Raw genomic sequence first — 16534 nt, 5'->3', positions numbered from 1 at the left:
GTTTTATATGTCTGTAATCAATGAATAATGTGTTTTATGTGTCTGCACTTTATGCATTGCTCACTTTATGTAATTTTACTGCTGTGAAGCACTATACAAAGTTATTATTATATATAAACCTGCTGACAACCTATAGACAACCTGCTGAGTGCTGACCATATATACATAATATATATATAAACCTAGAAGGTTGATGGATATGTGTTTGTGTCCCAGGCCAGTCACTTCAGCTTAATGAGGTAGAAGGCTGATGGAGGTGTGTTTGAGGAGGTAGAAGGTAGATGGAGGTGTGTTTGAGGAGGTAGAAGGTAGATGGAGGTGTGTTTGAGGAGGTAGAAGGTAGATGGAGGTGTGTTTGAGGAGGTAGAAGGTAGATGGAGGTGTGTTTGAGGAGGTAGAAGGTAGATGGAGGTGTGTTTGAGGAGGTAGAAGGTAGATGGAGGTGTGTTTGAGGAGGTAGAAGGTAGATGGAGGTGTGTTTGAGGAGGTAGAAGGTAGATGGAGGTGTGTTTGAGGAGGTAGAAGGCTGATGGAGGTGTGTTTGAGGAGGTAGAAGGTAGATGGAGGTGTGTTTGAGGAGGTAGAAGGTAGATGGAGGTGTGTTTGAGGAGGTAGAAGGTAGATGGAGGTGTGTTTGAGGAGGTAGAAGGTAGATGGAGGTGTGTTTGAGGAGGTAGAAGGTAGATGGAGGTGTGTTTGAGGAGGTAGAAGGTAGATGGAGGTGTGTTTGAGGAGGTAGAAGGTAGATGGAGGTGTGTTTGAGGAGGTAGAAGGTAGATGGAGGTGTGTTTGAGGAGGTAGATGGAGGTGTGTTTGAGGAGGTAGAAGGTTGATGGAGGTGTGTTTGAGGAGGTAGAAGGCTGATGGAGGTGTGTTTGAGGAGGTAGAAGGTAGATGGAGGTGTGTTTGAGGAGGTAGAAGGTAGATGGAGGTGTGTTTGAGGAGGTAGAAGGCTGATGGAGGTGTGTTTGAGGAGGTAGAAGGTAAATGGAGGTGTGTTTGAGGAGGTAGAAGGTAGATGGAGGTGTGTTTGAGGAGGTAGAAGGTAGATGGAGGTGTGTTTGAGGAGGTAGAAGGTAGATGGAGGTGTGTTTGAGGAGGTAGAAGGTAGATGGAGGTGTGTTTGAGGAGGTAGAAGGCTGATGGAGGTGTGTTTGAGGAGGTAGAAGGTAGATGGAGGTGTGTTTGAGGAGGTAGAAGGTAGATGGAGGTGTGTTTGAGGAGGTAGAAGGTAGATGGAGGTGTGTTTGAGGAGGTAGAAGGCTGATGGAGGTGTGTTTGAGGAGGTAGAAGGTAGATGGAGGTGTGTTTGAGGAGGTAGAAGGTAGATGGAGGTGTGTTTGAGGAGGTAGAAGGTAGATGGAGGTGTGTTTGAGGAGGTAGAAGGTAGATGGAGGTGTGTTTGAGGAGGTAGAAGGTAGATGGAGGTGTGTTTGAGGAGGTAGAAGGTAGATGGAGGTGTGTTTGAGGAGGTAGAAGGTAGATGGAGGTGTGTTTGAGGAGGTAGAAGGTAGATGGAGGTGTGTTTGAGGAGGTAGAAGGTAGATGGAGGTGTGTTTGAGGAGGTAGAAGGTAGATGGAGGTGTGTTTGAGGAGGTAGAAGGTAGATGGAGGTGTGTTTGAGGAGGTAGAAGGCTGATGGAGGTGTGTTTGAGGAGGTAGAAGGTAGATGGAGGTGTGTTTGAGGAGGTAGAAGGTAGATGGAGGTGTGTTTGAGGAGGTAGAAGGTAGATGGAGGTGTGTTTGAGGAGGTAGAAGGTAGATGGAGGTGTGTTTGAGGAGGTAGAAGGTAGATGGAGGTGTGTTTGAGGAGGTAGAAGGTAGATGGAGGTGTGTTTGAGGAGGTAGAAGGTAGATGGAGGTGTGTTTGAGGAGGTAGAAGGTAGATGGAGGTGTGTTTGAGGAGGTAGAAGGTAGATGGAGGTGTGTTTGAGGAGGTAGAAGGCTGATGGAGGTGTGTTTGAGGAGGTAGAAGGTAGATGGAGGTGTGTTTGAGGAGGTAGAAGGTAGATGGAGGTGTGTTTGAGGAGGTAGAAGGCTGATGGAGGTGTGTTTGAGGAGGTAGAAGGTAGATGGAGGTGTGTTTGAGGAGGTAGAAGGTAGATGGAGGTGTGTTTGAGGAGGTAGAAGGTAGATGGAGGTGTGTTTGAGGAGGTAGAAGGTAGATGGAGGTGTGTTTGAGGAGGTAGAAGGCTGATGGAGGTGTGTTTGAGGAGGTAGAAGGTAGATGGAGGTGTGTTTGAGGAGGTAGAAGGCTGATGGAGGTGTGTTTGAGGAGGTAGAAGGTAGATGGAGGTGTGTTTGAGGAGGTAGAAGGTAGATGGAGGTGTGTTTGAGGAGGTAGAAGGTAGATGGAGGTGTGTTTGAGGAGGTAGAAGGTAGATGGAGGTGTGTCTGAACGTGTGGGCTCGGCCCCAGTAGAAGGTAGATGGAGGTGTGTCTGAACGTGTGGGCTCAGCCCCAGTAGAAGGCTGATGGAGGTGTGTCTGAACGTGTGGGCTCAGCCCCAGTAGAAGGTTGGGCTCGGCCCCAGTAGAAGGTTGGGCTCGGCCCCAGTAGAAGGCTGATGGAGGTGTGTCTGAACGTGTGGGCTCGGCCCCAGTAGAGGGTTGGGCTCGGCCCCAGTAGAAGGCTGATGGAGGTGTGTCTGAACGTGTGGGCTCGGCCCCAGTAGAAGGTTGGGCGCAGCCCCAGTAGAAGGCTGATGGAGGTGTGTCTGAACGTGTGGGCTCGGCCCCAGTAGAGGGTTGGGCTCGGCCCCAGTAGAAGGCTGATGGAGGTGTCTGTGTGTCTCAGGCCAGCCGCTCCAGCTCCTCGTCTCCGGTGGACCAGGCCGGACCTCCCAGGATGATGATGCGTCTGAGCCGCATGCGCTCCGACAAGAAGAGCCACTTCCTCAGAGCTCTCAAGCAGGATGTGGTGGGAGAGGAGGAGCTCCACCTCCACTGCAAGGTGGGTACTGTGACGGTGTGGTTACCGGCTTGTGTTAACCCTTTCACTGTGACAATACAGAAGGTTAGCCCTTTACTATCACACAACCGACGGCGATGCATCGCCGTCGGTTGTGTGATAGTAAAGGGCTAACCTTCTGCCGTGTGGCAGTGAAAGGGTTAAAAAATAAATGAATACATAATAAATGTAGCTTGTATAATAGTGTCAAGTCAGCTTTATTTTTATAGCACATTTACAAATGACTAAAAGCCAACCAAAGTGCTTCACAGGTAGGACACGATAAAAACACATCCAATGCAGTAACAAGTAAAAAAAAAAAAAAAAAAATACACTAAAATGACAGAAAAAGGGATTGTACATTTAAGAAAACAAGAGCAAGGTGCAATATAAAAGAGACAAGAAATTAGATAAAAAGTCCAGAGTAACAGCAAACGTAATGAACAGGTGGCAGGTTAACTCTGGTCAAAGGCCAGGGGAAAGTGGTGCGTTTTAAGCAGCGATTTAAAAGCCTCTAGGCAGATCTTATGTGGGGGGGGGGGGCTGTTCCAGAGCTGAGGGGCAGCAGCGAAGGCTCTGTCTCCCCTGGTTTTGAGCCTGGTCCTGGGCACCTCCTCCAGCAGCAGCTCTGTCTCCCCTGGTTTTGAGCCTGGTCCTGGGCTCCTCCAGCAGCAGCTCTGTCTCCCCTGGTTTTGAGCCTGGTCCTGGGCACCTCCAGCAGCAGCTCTGTCTCCCCTGGTTTTGAGCCTGGTCCTGGGCTCCTCCAGCAGCGAAGGCTCTGTCTCCCCTGGTTTTGAGCCTGGTCCTGGGCTCCTCCAGCAGCAGCTCTGTCTCCCCTGGTTTTGAGCCTGGTCCTGGGCTCCTCCAGCAGCAGCGAAGGCTCCGTCTCCCCTGGTTTGGAGCCTGGTCCTGGGCACCTCCAGCAGCAGCTCTGTCTCCCCTGGTTTTGAGCCTGGTCCTGGGCACCTCCAGCAGCAGCTCTGTCTCCCCTGGTTTTGAGCCTGGTCCTGGGCACCTCCAGCAGCAGTGAAGGCTCTGTCTCCCCTGGTTTTGAGCCTGGTCCTGGGCACCTCCAGCAGCAGCTCTGTCTCCCCTGGTTTTGAGCCTGGTCCTGGGCTCCTCCTCCAGCAGCAGCTCTGTCTCCCCTGGTTTTGAGCCTGGTCCTGGGCACCTCCTCCAGCAGCAGCTCTGTCTCCCCTGGTTTTGAGCCTGGTCCTGGGCACCTCCAGCAGCAGTGAAGGCTCTGTCCCCCCTGGTTTTGAGCCTGGTCCTGGGCACCTCCAGCAGCAGCTCTGTCTCCCCTGGTTTTGAGCCTGGTCCTGGGCACCTCCAGCAGCAGCGAAGGCTCCGTCTCCCCTGGTTTTGAGCCTGGTCCTGGGCACCTCCCTCAGCAGCAGCTCTGTCTCCCCTGGTTTTGAGCCTGGTCCTGGGCACCCCCAGCAGCAGCTCTGTCTCCCCTGGTTTTGAGCCTGGTCCTGGGCACCCCCAGCAGCAGCTGGTCAGCAGACCTTAGGGCTCTGGATGGGGTGTGGTGGTGCAGGAGCTCAGCCAGGTACAATGGAGCCAGCCCGTGTAGTGCTTTAAAAACAGTCGGCAGTCATTTTAAATCAATGCGGAAAAACGGACGGGGAGCCAGTGGAGTGAAGCCACATTTTTGGTACCAGTGAGAAGACGGGCAGCCGCATTTTGGACTAATTGTAGGCGACTAATAGTGTAGCTTGTATACTAGAAGAAAGACTGTCGGGTTTTAAACTGTGTGGGTATCAAACGGGAAGAAATACTGTCAGGTTTTAAACTGTGTGGGTATCAAACAGGAAGAAATACTGTCTGGTTTTAAACTGTGTGGGTATCAAACAGGAAGAAATACTGTCTGGTTTTAAACTGTGTGGGTATCAAACAGGAAGAAAGACTGTCAGGTTTTAAACTGTGTGGGTATCAAACAGGAAGAAAGACTGTCAGGTTTTAAACTGTGTGGGTATCAAACAGGAAGAAAGACTGTCAGGTTTTAAACTGTGTGGGTATCAAACAGGAAGAAATACTGTCAGGTTTTAAACTGTGTGGGTATCAAACAGGAAGAAATACTGTCAGGTTTTAAACTGTGTGGGTATCAAACAGGGAAGAAATACTGTCAGGTTTTAAACTGTGTGGGTATCAAACGGGAAGAAAGATGGCACGGAGTAGACATGGGTTGCAGCATGGGGACCAATCCAAGTGCTCCTGTCTATCTTTGTCAGCGTGAGTGTGTTTCCATTGGTTTTATCTTTTTTTCTGGAGGGAAAAACCCTTGGAGATGCCCCACCTGGGTACCTGGCGACCTGGTCCCCAAGCGGGATTCGAACCCAGGACCTTCTTGCTGTGGGGCGACGGGGGTTAACCACTGCACCACCGTGCATATTTTACTACTGTGTGAAGCACTTTGGGCTGCAATTCTTGTATGAAAGGCGCTGTAAAGGTGCTGCAAATAAAGTTTGTTTATCATCGCAGGACGAGGAAGCCTTCCACCTGCAGAACAACAACCACTTGAACCAGCGGTCGGCGGAGAACGGCGGTGGCAACTGTAACGGCTACGAGGGCAGCAGAGCTCCCCAGGAGAACGGAAACCCTGTCAGTCTGAGTAGCACCACCACCCTCCGCCAGCAGGAGGCGCTGCTCTCCAGCTCTTTGGAGGCTGAACACAGGTACACGTTCATAGGCCGACTTAGAACAGTAACTTTTGCTGACTGTTGAGGGGATGCTTTTGCACTTTGTTCTCTTGTTTCTCTTATGGTGCTTGTTACATTTTGGGGTGGAACCTTTCTACATTTGTCCTTGAGCTTATTATATCAATAAGCACTGCTAGCTTGCATCTATACGTAGTCGGTAGGGACATACCGATAACACTGCTGGTATCGGTTATTAGGCTGGTAACAGGCAAAAAAAGATTATACGATACCAAAAGTGTGTAAGATGTCAGAAGCCAAAGCAAAGCAGCTTAACGGAATACTTTATCCAAAAACGATCATTTGTGTATCGATTACTCACCCCGTTATTCCTTGAATTCATGAAGATTTATTTTTTCCTCGCATTTCCTCGGCTCCATGGTGAACGAGACTGCAGCCATGCTTGATGAATTGAAGTTCGACAGAGGCCAATTTGAACAACCGCAAAACTATATCAAAACATCCATTTATAAACTCTCAAACATCTCGCAATATAGTCCAAGTCCTAGTGATGCACCGATGTGAAAATTGTGGCCGATACCGATAACCGATATTAATATTGCTGTTCTGGCCAATACCGATATTTACCGATGTCGATATCTCTGTATAGAAAACACTTTTTTATGATAATCAAATAAAGAGCTATTTTCCAAAATGCAATTTTTTTTTTAACTTTTGTAACTTATTTTCAGAAATGACTATTTTGAAACTATTTAAGGCCAAAACATGTAGAAATAAAATAAAAATGATTTAAAAAAAATATATATATATTTTTTTAATATCGGCCCTATCTTGCAATCGGACCGATACCGATGTGTAAAAAAACTGCCATATCGGCTTATATCTATATTCTATATTATAGCTATGGAGACAATACTATCGCTCATTTGACAGTAACCAAATCTCATTCAACATGTGAAAAAGAATAATTTTTTTCAGTACACGTTCACGTGTTATCCCGTCGTGAATATTGTATAGTTTCAGAGTGATCCTGGCTAATTCCTGAAAACGGCGCTATGGAGCGATATGTGAATTTTGCTAAATGCGTTCGCGTTGCTCGCCTGGACATGCTACTGTTTCCAAATCAAAGGTATATAATAGGTATTATGTTTCATCATGAATGCATCAAAGGGGGGGTCGTTTTTTGATGCTCTGATCGTCATCAACGTTCGTTTTGGATACTATATACGTTGATCGACTGGATCGATATGACTTACCTTTGATCGGGTGTATTCCAAAAAGAATATTCCAATTGTCTGGTCGCGATTTCCAGTATTGATGACCATCGGGTCCACGACATAATCTGGCACAACACATGCATCGAGGGACCATGGACGCATTCCAATGTGATCGGGTGAGCCGCTAGACTTGCCTGGACCAAAATTCACCGCCCGGACGAGATTAGATGTGACACACAGTCTGGAACAGGGTTTTAAAGGGTGGGCAATACTGCCACCTAGCAGGATATGGCCGGTACTGCACTCTAGGGGTCTCAGTATGCCTTTTAACGGTAACATAGAGGTCCGTGACACTGAATAGAATATTAAAATCGAGAAAAAGGACCAAATAATGTATATATAATAATTGTATACTTATTATTATTATTATTATTATTATTATTATTATTATTATTATTATTATTATTATTATTATTATTATTATTAGTGGGTGAATGGGAGCAGAACTCCTGGGAGGCAGGATTTCAATTGAATGCATGGCGTAGAGTTCAAAACGCACACTTGTGCAAAATGCATGCGTTTGTGAAGTATTGAGTTTACGACTGGATGAAGGAGACTTGGATTATTTACATGCATGGTGTGTTTGAGAAAACGGATGTTGTGATATAGTTTAGGGATGTGCATGACTGACCAAAATAATTTTAGAATAGTCTACTGTTTAGATTATTAAAAAATTCAAAAAACACGAAATTGTTATTTTCTGTTTCAGTTTAAATTCAATTAAAGTCAAGTTAGACCGCGCTCACAATAATTGACACTGGGTGCTGCAATCCCGAAGATATAAGTAGAAAAAAGCAGGAAGCCGGACCAGCACTCTCAGGTTTCGACAATTTTAATCGCAGCCGGATACAACAGACATGTTTCAGAACAGGTGTTCCTTCTTCAGTGTTAATGGCTAAATCTGAGAGTGCTGGTCCGGCTTCCTGCTTTTTTCTAGTTTAAATTCAATTAAAATGTTCAGTTTCAGTTCAATTTCAGTTATTCTTTTTAATAGAATGGATCATTAAAATCAAAGGGTATTGCACATAAATAGGCACTTCAGATAATCCTTCAGAACGTTGATCGGCTTAGCTGACAATAAATCAAAATGACACCATTCACCATCGTAGCCTATAATAACAGCATTGCATTGGCCTATCAACCGGTTTTAATAAACAAACAGAAACAGTAGCATGTGCATCTTTTAGATCAATTAGGCTATGAAAATTAGGCTGCCTCTAAATATAAACATTTATTAAATAAGAATGGTTTGCTTCACTTAAAAAAAAATATATATATAAAATTCTAACTCGTCCCTAATATAGTTCTGCAGTTATTAACATCAATTCATCAAGTATGGCTACTGTGTTTGGGATTCTGTTCACCATGGAGAGATGGGAGAGGAAAACGAATATTGATGTTAAAGGCATCACAGGTGATATGTGTGCTAAAAGAGGGTCTTGACTAGCGGGGGATTGTGTGCTAAAAGAGGGTCTTGACTAGCGGGGGATTGTGTGCTAAAAGAGGGTCTTGACTAGCAGGGGATTGTGTGCTAAAAGAGGGTGTTGACTAGCAGGGGATTGTGTGCTAAAAGAGGGTCTTGACTAGCGGGGGATTGTGTGCTAAAAGAGGGTCTTGACTAGCGGAGGATTGTGTGCTAAAAGAGGGTCTTGACTAGCAGGGGATTGTGTGCTAAAAGAGGGTCTTGACTAGCGGGGGATTGTGTGCTAAAAGAGGGTCTTGACTAGCGGGGGATTGTGTGCTAAAAGAGGGTATTGACTAGCGGGGGATTGTGTGCTAAAAGAGGGTCTTGACTAGCGGGGGATTGTGTGCTAAAAGAGGGTCTTGGCTAGCAGGGGATTGTGTGCTAAAAGAGGGTCTTGACTAGCGGAGGATTGTGTGCTAAAAGAGGGTCTTGACTAGGGGGGATTGTGTGCTAAAAGAGGGTCTTGACTAGCAGGGGATTGTGTGCTAAAAGAGGGTCTTGACTAGCAGGGGATTGTGTGCTAAAAGAGGGTCTTGACTAGCGGGGGATTGTGTGCTAAAAGAGGGTCTTGACTAGCGGGGGATTGTGTGCTAAAAGAGGGTCTTGACTAGCAGGGGATTGTGTGCTAAAAGAGGGTCTTGACTAGGGGGGATTGTGTGCTAAAAGAGGGTCTTGACTAGGGGGGATTGTGTGCTAAAAGAAGTGTTGTATGTGTGTCAGGCTGCTGAGGGAGATGGGCTGGCAGGAGGAGAGTGAGAACGACGAGACGTGTGCTCCGCTGACCGAGGATGAGATGAGGGAGTTCCAAGCCATCAGTGAACAGGTGACCTATGCCCCTTTATTACTCTGTTAAAGTACACTGTTGATTTGTGGGGTGAAGAAGTGAAAAATAAAATAAATATATATATATTAGAGCTGGGCCGTTAATGTGCTGCGTTAACGCGGGACTATTATCGCGCGATAATACAATTGACGCCGTTAATCTATTTCTCAAAGTTGGGTCTGGGAGTGTGATGTATTGTCCTTAAATACTTGCCGTAGTTCCCAGCTGTGGTCCCAGGAAGTGATTGCACGTATGTACCTGAGCTGTAGTCTGAATAAGGTGTCAAACTAAAGTAGTGGTCCGGTAATCATTGTTATACAGGTGAGGTTAAGAAGTCCTCAGGATATAACACAATTCGGCGATGAGGACGTCTGAATCTGCGCAATGCAAGAAAGAAGAAGTCCGTCGGGACCTTTGTTTACCATGTTAGCTTAGCGAGTTAGCATGTTAGCTCACGTCATACGCCGGCAGCGTCTATACTTTCTACAACGGAGCTCGGTTTCCGGGTTCCTCCGATTGGCCACGACGCACACGTGACCTCCGCTAGCACGCCCCCTTCCTGCCGCGCTGAGCTCGCCAACAGGAACAACGTGTGGCAATAAAAGAAACTTGAACTTGAACTCCTGCCGCGCCGCGCTCCCAGCTTCCTCAATGAAATGGAAATCGCTACTTTACATCAGGGTGAACGCTGGCTGTTGGTAACACCACCCACTTCAATGACTCATATTTACGAATGCATAAACTATTAAAAAAATATACCGTTAACTGGAATATGTTGTTTCTTTACACATATGTTGGATTATGTAATTGGTTTGTCATGACAAACCAATAAAATCGCTACTTTACATCAGGCTGAACGCTGTTATGCTGCCAAAGGGGTAGGATTTTGGCACAACAGCCGAAAGCGTGGAATAAACTCGCCGAAAAGGAAAAGTGTCCCACGGGCACGCCGTGATTCCGATCCGCTTGAAAATATTCAGGGCCATAGAGGAGACCGTGGGACACCTTTTTGCAACCGAATGTGTCTCGAATTTACTCCCACGCGGCGCGCAAAATCGTGCAAGGAAATCGGACCAAAATGAACCAATGCTCCAGCAGTATTAACCAACGCTGACTGAGTGGGTGGGGTAAAATTATGGCAAGGGGTAGGATTTTGGCACAACACCACCCACTTCAATGACGGAGCTCGGCGCATTACATCAGGCTGAACGCTGTTATGCTGCCACCACCCACTTCACGCGGCAGGAGCTTGGCGCTTGAGGAAGCTGGCGAGCGAGGCGCGCGGCAGGAAGGGGCCGTGCTAGCGGAGGTCACGTGTGCGTCGTGGCCAATCGGAGGAACCCGGAAACCGAGCTCCGTTGTAGAAAGTATAGACGCGGCCCGGCACTTGGAAACATCTACAAGAAGAGGAAATCCACTTCACACACTAAACTTTGGGTCTCAAACTCGCGGCCCGCTGGATGTTATTTTGCGGCCCCCTACTTGACATCAAAGTTAAAAAAATATAAAAATTACAAAAATAATAATTTTCTTTTTAATATTGTTTTTTTTTATTTAATTTTTTTTAATGTTGTGGGACTTTGTTCAACTTTGTCAGTGCTGTAAAGTTTAAACCTTTTAAAATCTTAGACAATATAGTCAAGTTAGACCGCGCTCACAAGTTCTAACACTGGGTGCTGCAATCCCATAAACAAAATTACCAGAAACTTGATATTATAACATAACATGCCCATTAATTTCTAGGGCTAATTGAGCCCCTTTACATATTTAATTAAATAGTTTCAAATTATACATTGGGCATCCTTGTGAAACATGCCTCTTGTTTAGCAACAAACAACAACTTTAATAAAACCAGAAATAACACTGTAGGTGTAAGGAGGTTAGAGGAAACGGGTTAAAACGTTCTCTTCATTCATTCCTCTAGGTTCGATGCAATTGAACAGGTGGATATAATAACATTCACGTTGCAACAGCAACTTGTGTCCGTCTCCACCTCGCGCTGGCCTGAGTACTAACTCTAGTCCCATATATTTGAGATCGTTGACGGTATGTTTACACTTAGAGAAATGTCGAGCTACCGACGACTTGACATCTGAATTTCTCACAGCACATTTGTGTTCACTGATTCTTGATTTAAAGGCTCGCGTTGTTTTGCCCACATAAGAAAAATTACAAGGACATTTTAGCAAATACACCAGATTAGACGAATTACACGTAATCCGTCCTTTGACTGGTATATTTTTCCCCATTTTAGGATTTGCGAAAAATTTATCTTTAATCATGCCCTGGCACTGTACACAGGATTGGCAGGGAAAATTCCCATCTGGGATATTGGACATAAAATGAGAAGGTTTCTTTAAGGGCAAATCAGTTTTGACTAGATTCGTTTGTCTCTTATAAAAATAGTTAGGCGAGAAACCGGTTTCCGGTATGAGAGCAGACGGGTAACACACGTGCGATAGAGCTCCTGGTCAAATGAGTGAAAAAACGGATAAAAAAAGACCCGAAAAGTAATTAAAAAGGAAAATGCTCACGAGAAGTAAGGAAGAGACAACGATTGTGAAGGAAATAGAAATGGAGAACATACGAGAAGGAGAGAATCAGAAGAAACAGAATCCCCGAAGCGAAGCCGAGAAAAGCCAGGCGAAAGAAGGGGGAGGTACCGCTGAGGCAGACACGGGAATGCCAGGATGGGCCGTGATCATGCAGGCCGGGATACTGGAGAACATAACAGCGGCGATAAAACTGAACACGGACACGATAAGGAATGATATTGGGAAGCTACGGGAGGAATTGAGGAAGGAACAGGAGGACTTCAGAGGTGAAATGAATACAGAAATCAAAAGGGTGGAGGAGAAGATGGCGGAACAGGACAGAAACGTGACCGAGTTACAGACTAGGACGGCACACGCGGAGGAATGGAACACGGAGATACACGAGGTATTAACATGTGTGATTCAGAAACAAGAACAGATGGAGACAAAGATGTCGGACATGGAGGGGAGGTCACAGAGAAATAACATCAGAATATGGGGACTGAAAGAAGGAGTCGAAGGGGAATCGGTGACCCTATATGTGGAAAAGCTTATCAAAGAACAACTGAAGGAAACGGGACTGGAAAAAATGGAGATACAGAGGGCCCACAGGGCGTTGGCTCCGAGACCACAACCAGACAGACCTCCGAGGGCGGTGATTATTAACTTTCTGAGATTCGAGGTTAAGGAATTGGTACTCAGAACCGCGTGGACCAAGAAGATTGAAATCGAAGGGAAAAGACTATCATTTGATCACGACTACTCGACAGCGGTAGCGATAACACGCAGGTCCTACGCGGGACTGAAGAAAACCCTGAAAGAAAACGGAATGAGATTCCAGTCACCCATGACCTCGCTAAGGATTCACTGGGAGGAAGGGGCGGCGATGTACGCGACGGCACGAGAAGCGGAGCGAGAGATGAGACGGCGAGGGATGCGGATTACGGAGGACGGAGAAGGAAGGAGGCGGGAGGAACAGACGAGGAGCTTGCAGCAGAGATTGGAGGGAGCCCGCAGGTGGATCAGAGTGGGAGACCGAAACCGGAGGGAGGAGAGAGGAGAAGGCGGAGGTGAAACGTGACGGAGCGAGGACGGAGACGGATGAGGAGGCCAGACGGAGAGGAGGCGGGAGGAGGCGAACGGATGAGTACACGCACAAGAGATTGAAAAAACTATTCAAATAGAGACAAAGTATAGAAACTGAAATAACATATGCATAAGCACACATTCCCAGGTAGAGGCAGGATATAGAAATGAACGTAACGTATACATGGACACATAATACACAAGCTGATGGAGGAAATAAATGGAAATATAACTAGGTTTGATAGGCGAGACACAGAACATACTGAAACAGATAAATAGACACACGCTGTGAGTAACACAGTGGGGAGGGATTAAGGGGATAAATGGACATCACATAGAAAATAGAGGAGAGGAAAAGAAAGTAGTAAGGGGTACACGGGAGACACCGCACACGGATATGGGAGGAAGGAGGGACAATGAAACATATGAGTCACATTGAGAGGGACCAAGAAAAGAGGGTCTTTGATCAAAAGGAAGGACAGAGCGCTTTTGACCAGGAGCTCGAAAGCAAAAAAAAAAAAACAGTAAGAAAGCTGGACAAATATGACGAGCGATTGGGGGCAAGGGTTTCAAACCCCCAAGCCGTCAGGAGGGGGCCCCTCGCTAGGAGGGCAATTACCCCTCACCCACCAGCAGGGGACAGGGGGGGACACAGGGACCCCCCGAACGCCTTGGGAGCACTTTATGTAAAGTTTATGTTTTTTATTTATGTTAATCATTATATGTATTCGGTGAAGAGAGCGGAGGCTCCAACCGGAGGGGGGAATGAGTGTGACATGGGGGGGACTGACAGACGAAAGAAGAAGAAAGATGACAATGGTTAAAGGTATAAAAATGATGTCGTTAAACGTTAATGGAATGAATAATGCGATAAAAAGGGGCAAAGTGATGTTGAAATGTAAAAAAAGTGAGATGGAAGTGATTTTTCTGCAGGAGACACATTTGGTAGCACAGGGTCATGAGAAACTGAAGAGATTTGGATATGAAAATGCATACTATAGTTCCTTTGAACAAAACCCGAGGAGAGGAGTAATCACGTTAATCAAAAACACAGTCAAATTTGAATTGATCAAGGAAGTAAGAGACAAGGAGGGAAGGTTTGTTCTGGTGAAGGGGAAAATGGAGGGCCAAATGGTTACGTTAGTAAATGTTTATGCACCCCCAGAGAGTGAGAGGGATTTATATGAGACCATTTTTGACATGATAGTGATGGAACTAGAAGGGATATTGATATGTACGGGAGATTTTAACGTAGTACTGAATCACGACCTAGACACCACGAGTACTAGAAAAGGACGGGCGCCCATCAGTAGATATATGAATATTCAGATGACGGAAATGGGAATTACAGACGTTTGGAGGGGGATGCACGCCATGGACAGGGAATACACACATTACTCACACCCACACGTGACATATGCGAGAATAGACTACTTTTTGATGACGACGGGGGACAGTTACAGGGCACGGGAGAGCAGTATAGGAGTGGCGGACATCGGATCACAGTGCCATATATCTGACAGTAGATCTAGAAGGGAGACGGAGGAACACGATTTGGAGACTAAATGTAGGAATATTAAATAACAAAGGGGTGGTGAGTCAGATCAAGGAGGAGATAGCCAGATATAAGGAAGAAAATGACAACGGGGCGGTAGACCCGAACATTCTATGGGACACACTGAAGGTAGTGATAAGGGGGAAATTGATGGAAAAAACAGCAATGCTGAAGAAGGCCAGAACGGAGACATATCACAATCTGATAGGGAAGCTGAAGAAGCTAGAGGGGAGACACCCGATATCAACAGAACAGGAAACGCTCTGAGAAATCAAAGAAGTAAAGGCCAGGATAAATAGGGAATTATTGACGGAAATAGAAAAGAAAGCGAGGTTCATGAAACAAACGTACTATGAAGGGGGACCAAAAGCGACCAGACTGTTGGCTAGGAGAATTAGAACGCAACAGAAGTTGAACACGATACACACAATAAGGGATACAAAGACTAATGAAATATTGAGGGACCCAGCTGAAATAGAGAGGACATTTAGAGAATACTATGAGAAATTATACACACAGCCAAAAGCAGCGAGAGAAGAGGAAATAGAAACATATCTGGAGAAGCTAGAGTTACCATCGATAGGGAAAGAACAGAATGAAAAATTAAATAAAATAATTACGGAACAAGAACTGGAAGATGCAATTAGTAGAGCTAAAAACAACAAGTCTCCGGGGAGCGACGGATTCCCATCGGAATTCTACAAGACATTTAGAACTGAATTAGCACCCATGTTAGGGGCGGCGTTCAGACACACGATGGAAGAGGGGAAAATGCCCCCCTCGTGGAAGGAAGCCATAATCACCACGATACCGAAGGAAGGGAAGGATAGGGAATTATGTAGTAGTTTCAGACCTGTGTCCATACTTAACGTAGATTACAAGATGTATACATCGATAATATCAAAAAGATTTGAGACGTTTATGCCAGACATTATAGATTAAGATCAAACTGGATTTATTAAAGGGAGACAGACACAGGACAACGTGAGAAAGACATTACACATAGTAGAGGAGATACAAAAACAAGGGGGTAGCGCGGTACTGATTAGCCTAGATGCAGAAAAAGCGTTCGACAGTGTGAGCTGGACATTTTTATATAAAACATTGATGAGGTTCGGACTGAACGGGAGGGCGATGAAGATGATCAAGGCGCTATATCAAGAACCGACAGCGAGGGTTAAGGTGAATGGCAGCTTGACGGATAGAATCAGATTAGAGAGGGCTACCAGACAGGGATGTTGTCTCTCACCGACGCTCTTCGCCGTTTTCATAGAACCACTGGCACAACTGATCAGACAGAGACCGAGGATCAAGGGAGTAAGGATAAAGGGAACGGAATATAAACTAGGCCTATTTGCAGACGACGTGATAGTATACATGAGGCAACCAGAAAAGAGCTTCCCGGCACTGATGGATCTACTGAAGGAATATGGCCACTACTCAGGATACAAACTAAACGTGACAAAGACACAGACCTTAGCATGGAACTATTCTCCAACGACGGAAATTAGAGAACAGTACGGGATAAGATGGGACATGGACAAGATTAAATACTTAGGGGTGAACATCACAAGAGGGGTGGAGAAACTGTTTGAGGCGAATTATACACAGATAAATCAGAACATCAAGAGAGACCTAGAGAGATGGACAGTAATGCCCTTGGACTTAGGGCTGGGCGATATAACGATAACGATAAATATCGCGATATATTTTAATAATCGATATCGAATATCGAAATTTAAAAAAAATTTTTTTTTTTTTTTTTTTTTTTTTACCTGCAACAGGGCAGTTTTAAAACCAGAGACAGTGGACAGACTTGTCTTTCTTGCCTGCAACTTAAAGTAATGGCTTTGCTTGTCCAAATGACAATACTGACCAAATTCAGATTTCTTTTTCTCTTGTCCATTTATTTTGTTTGCTTTCTAATTTTAAATACATTTTGAAACCGTCTGTACACAGTAGGCTATGTGTGCTAGCAGAACTAGACTCCAGTCACGAGTCACAGTGCACATGTGCGGTGGTTTGTCCACCAAAAAAGCGCCAAAAGATCGAAAATAAACGAGCAGAGCCAGAACTGTTCAACTCCTCTGGAGCCACAGCCAGCAGAGAAGCCGGTTTACTTTAGCTTTTAAACCAGCTGCAGCCTGAGAACTGGAGTGTGAGGGGATGTAACACTAAAGATGGC

At 45.7% G+C, this 16534-nt stretch overlaps 1 protein-coding gene across 2 annotated transcripts in view; it reads left to right on the top strand.

Annotated features, from left to right (window-relative positions):
• Positions 1 to 16534, top strand: part of LOC311236964 (vasculin-like) — a 69994-nt gene that overhangs the window by 43338 nt on the left and 10122 nt on the right. For both annotated transcript variants that reach the window (XM_084324770.1, XM_084324771.1), the window contains exons 8-10: positions 2797 to 2952; positions 5434 to 5627; positions 9072 to 9174. In XM_084324770.1, the coding sequence (XP_084180896.1) occupies positions 2797 to 2952; positions 5434 to 5627; positions 9072 to 9174 (453 nt within the window). The remainder of the gene's footprint in view (positions 1 to 2796; positions 2953 to 5433; positions 5628 to 9071; positions 9175 to 16534) is intronic.

This window comes from Notolepis coatsorum, assembly GCF_963971535.1.
Source record: "Notolepis coatsorum genome assembly, chromosome: 11".
NCBI classification, from domain to species: Eukaryota; Metazoa; Chordata; class Actinopteri; order Aulopiformes; family Paralepididae; genus Notolepis; species Notolepis coatsorum.
This window is presented reverse-complemented; position numbering and strand designations above follow the sequence as displayed.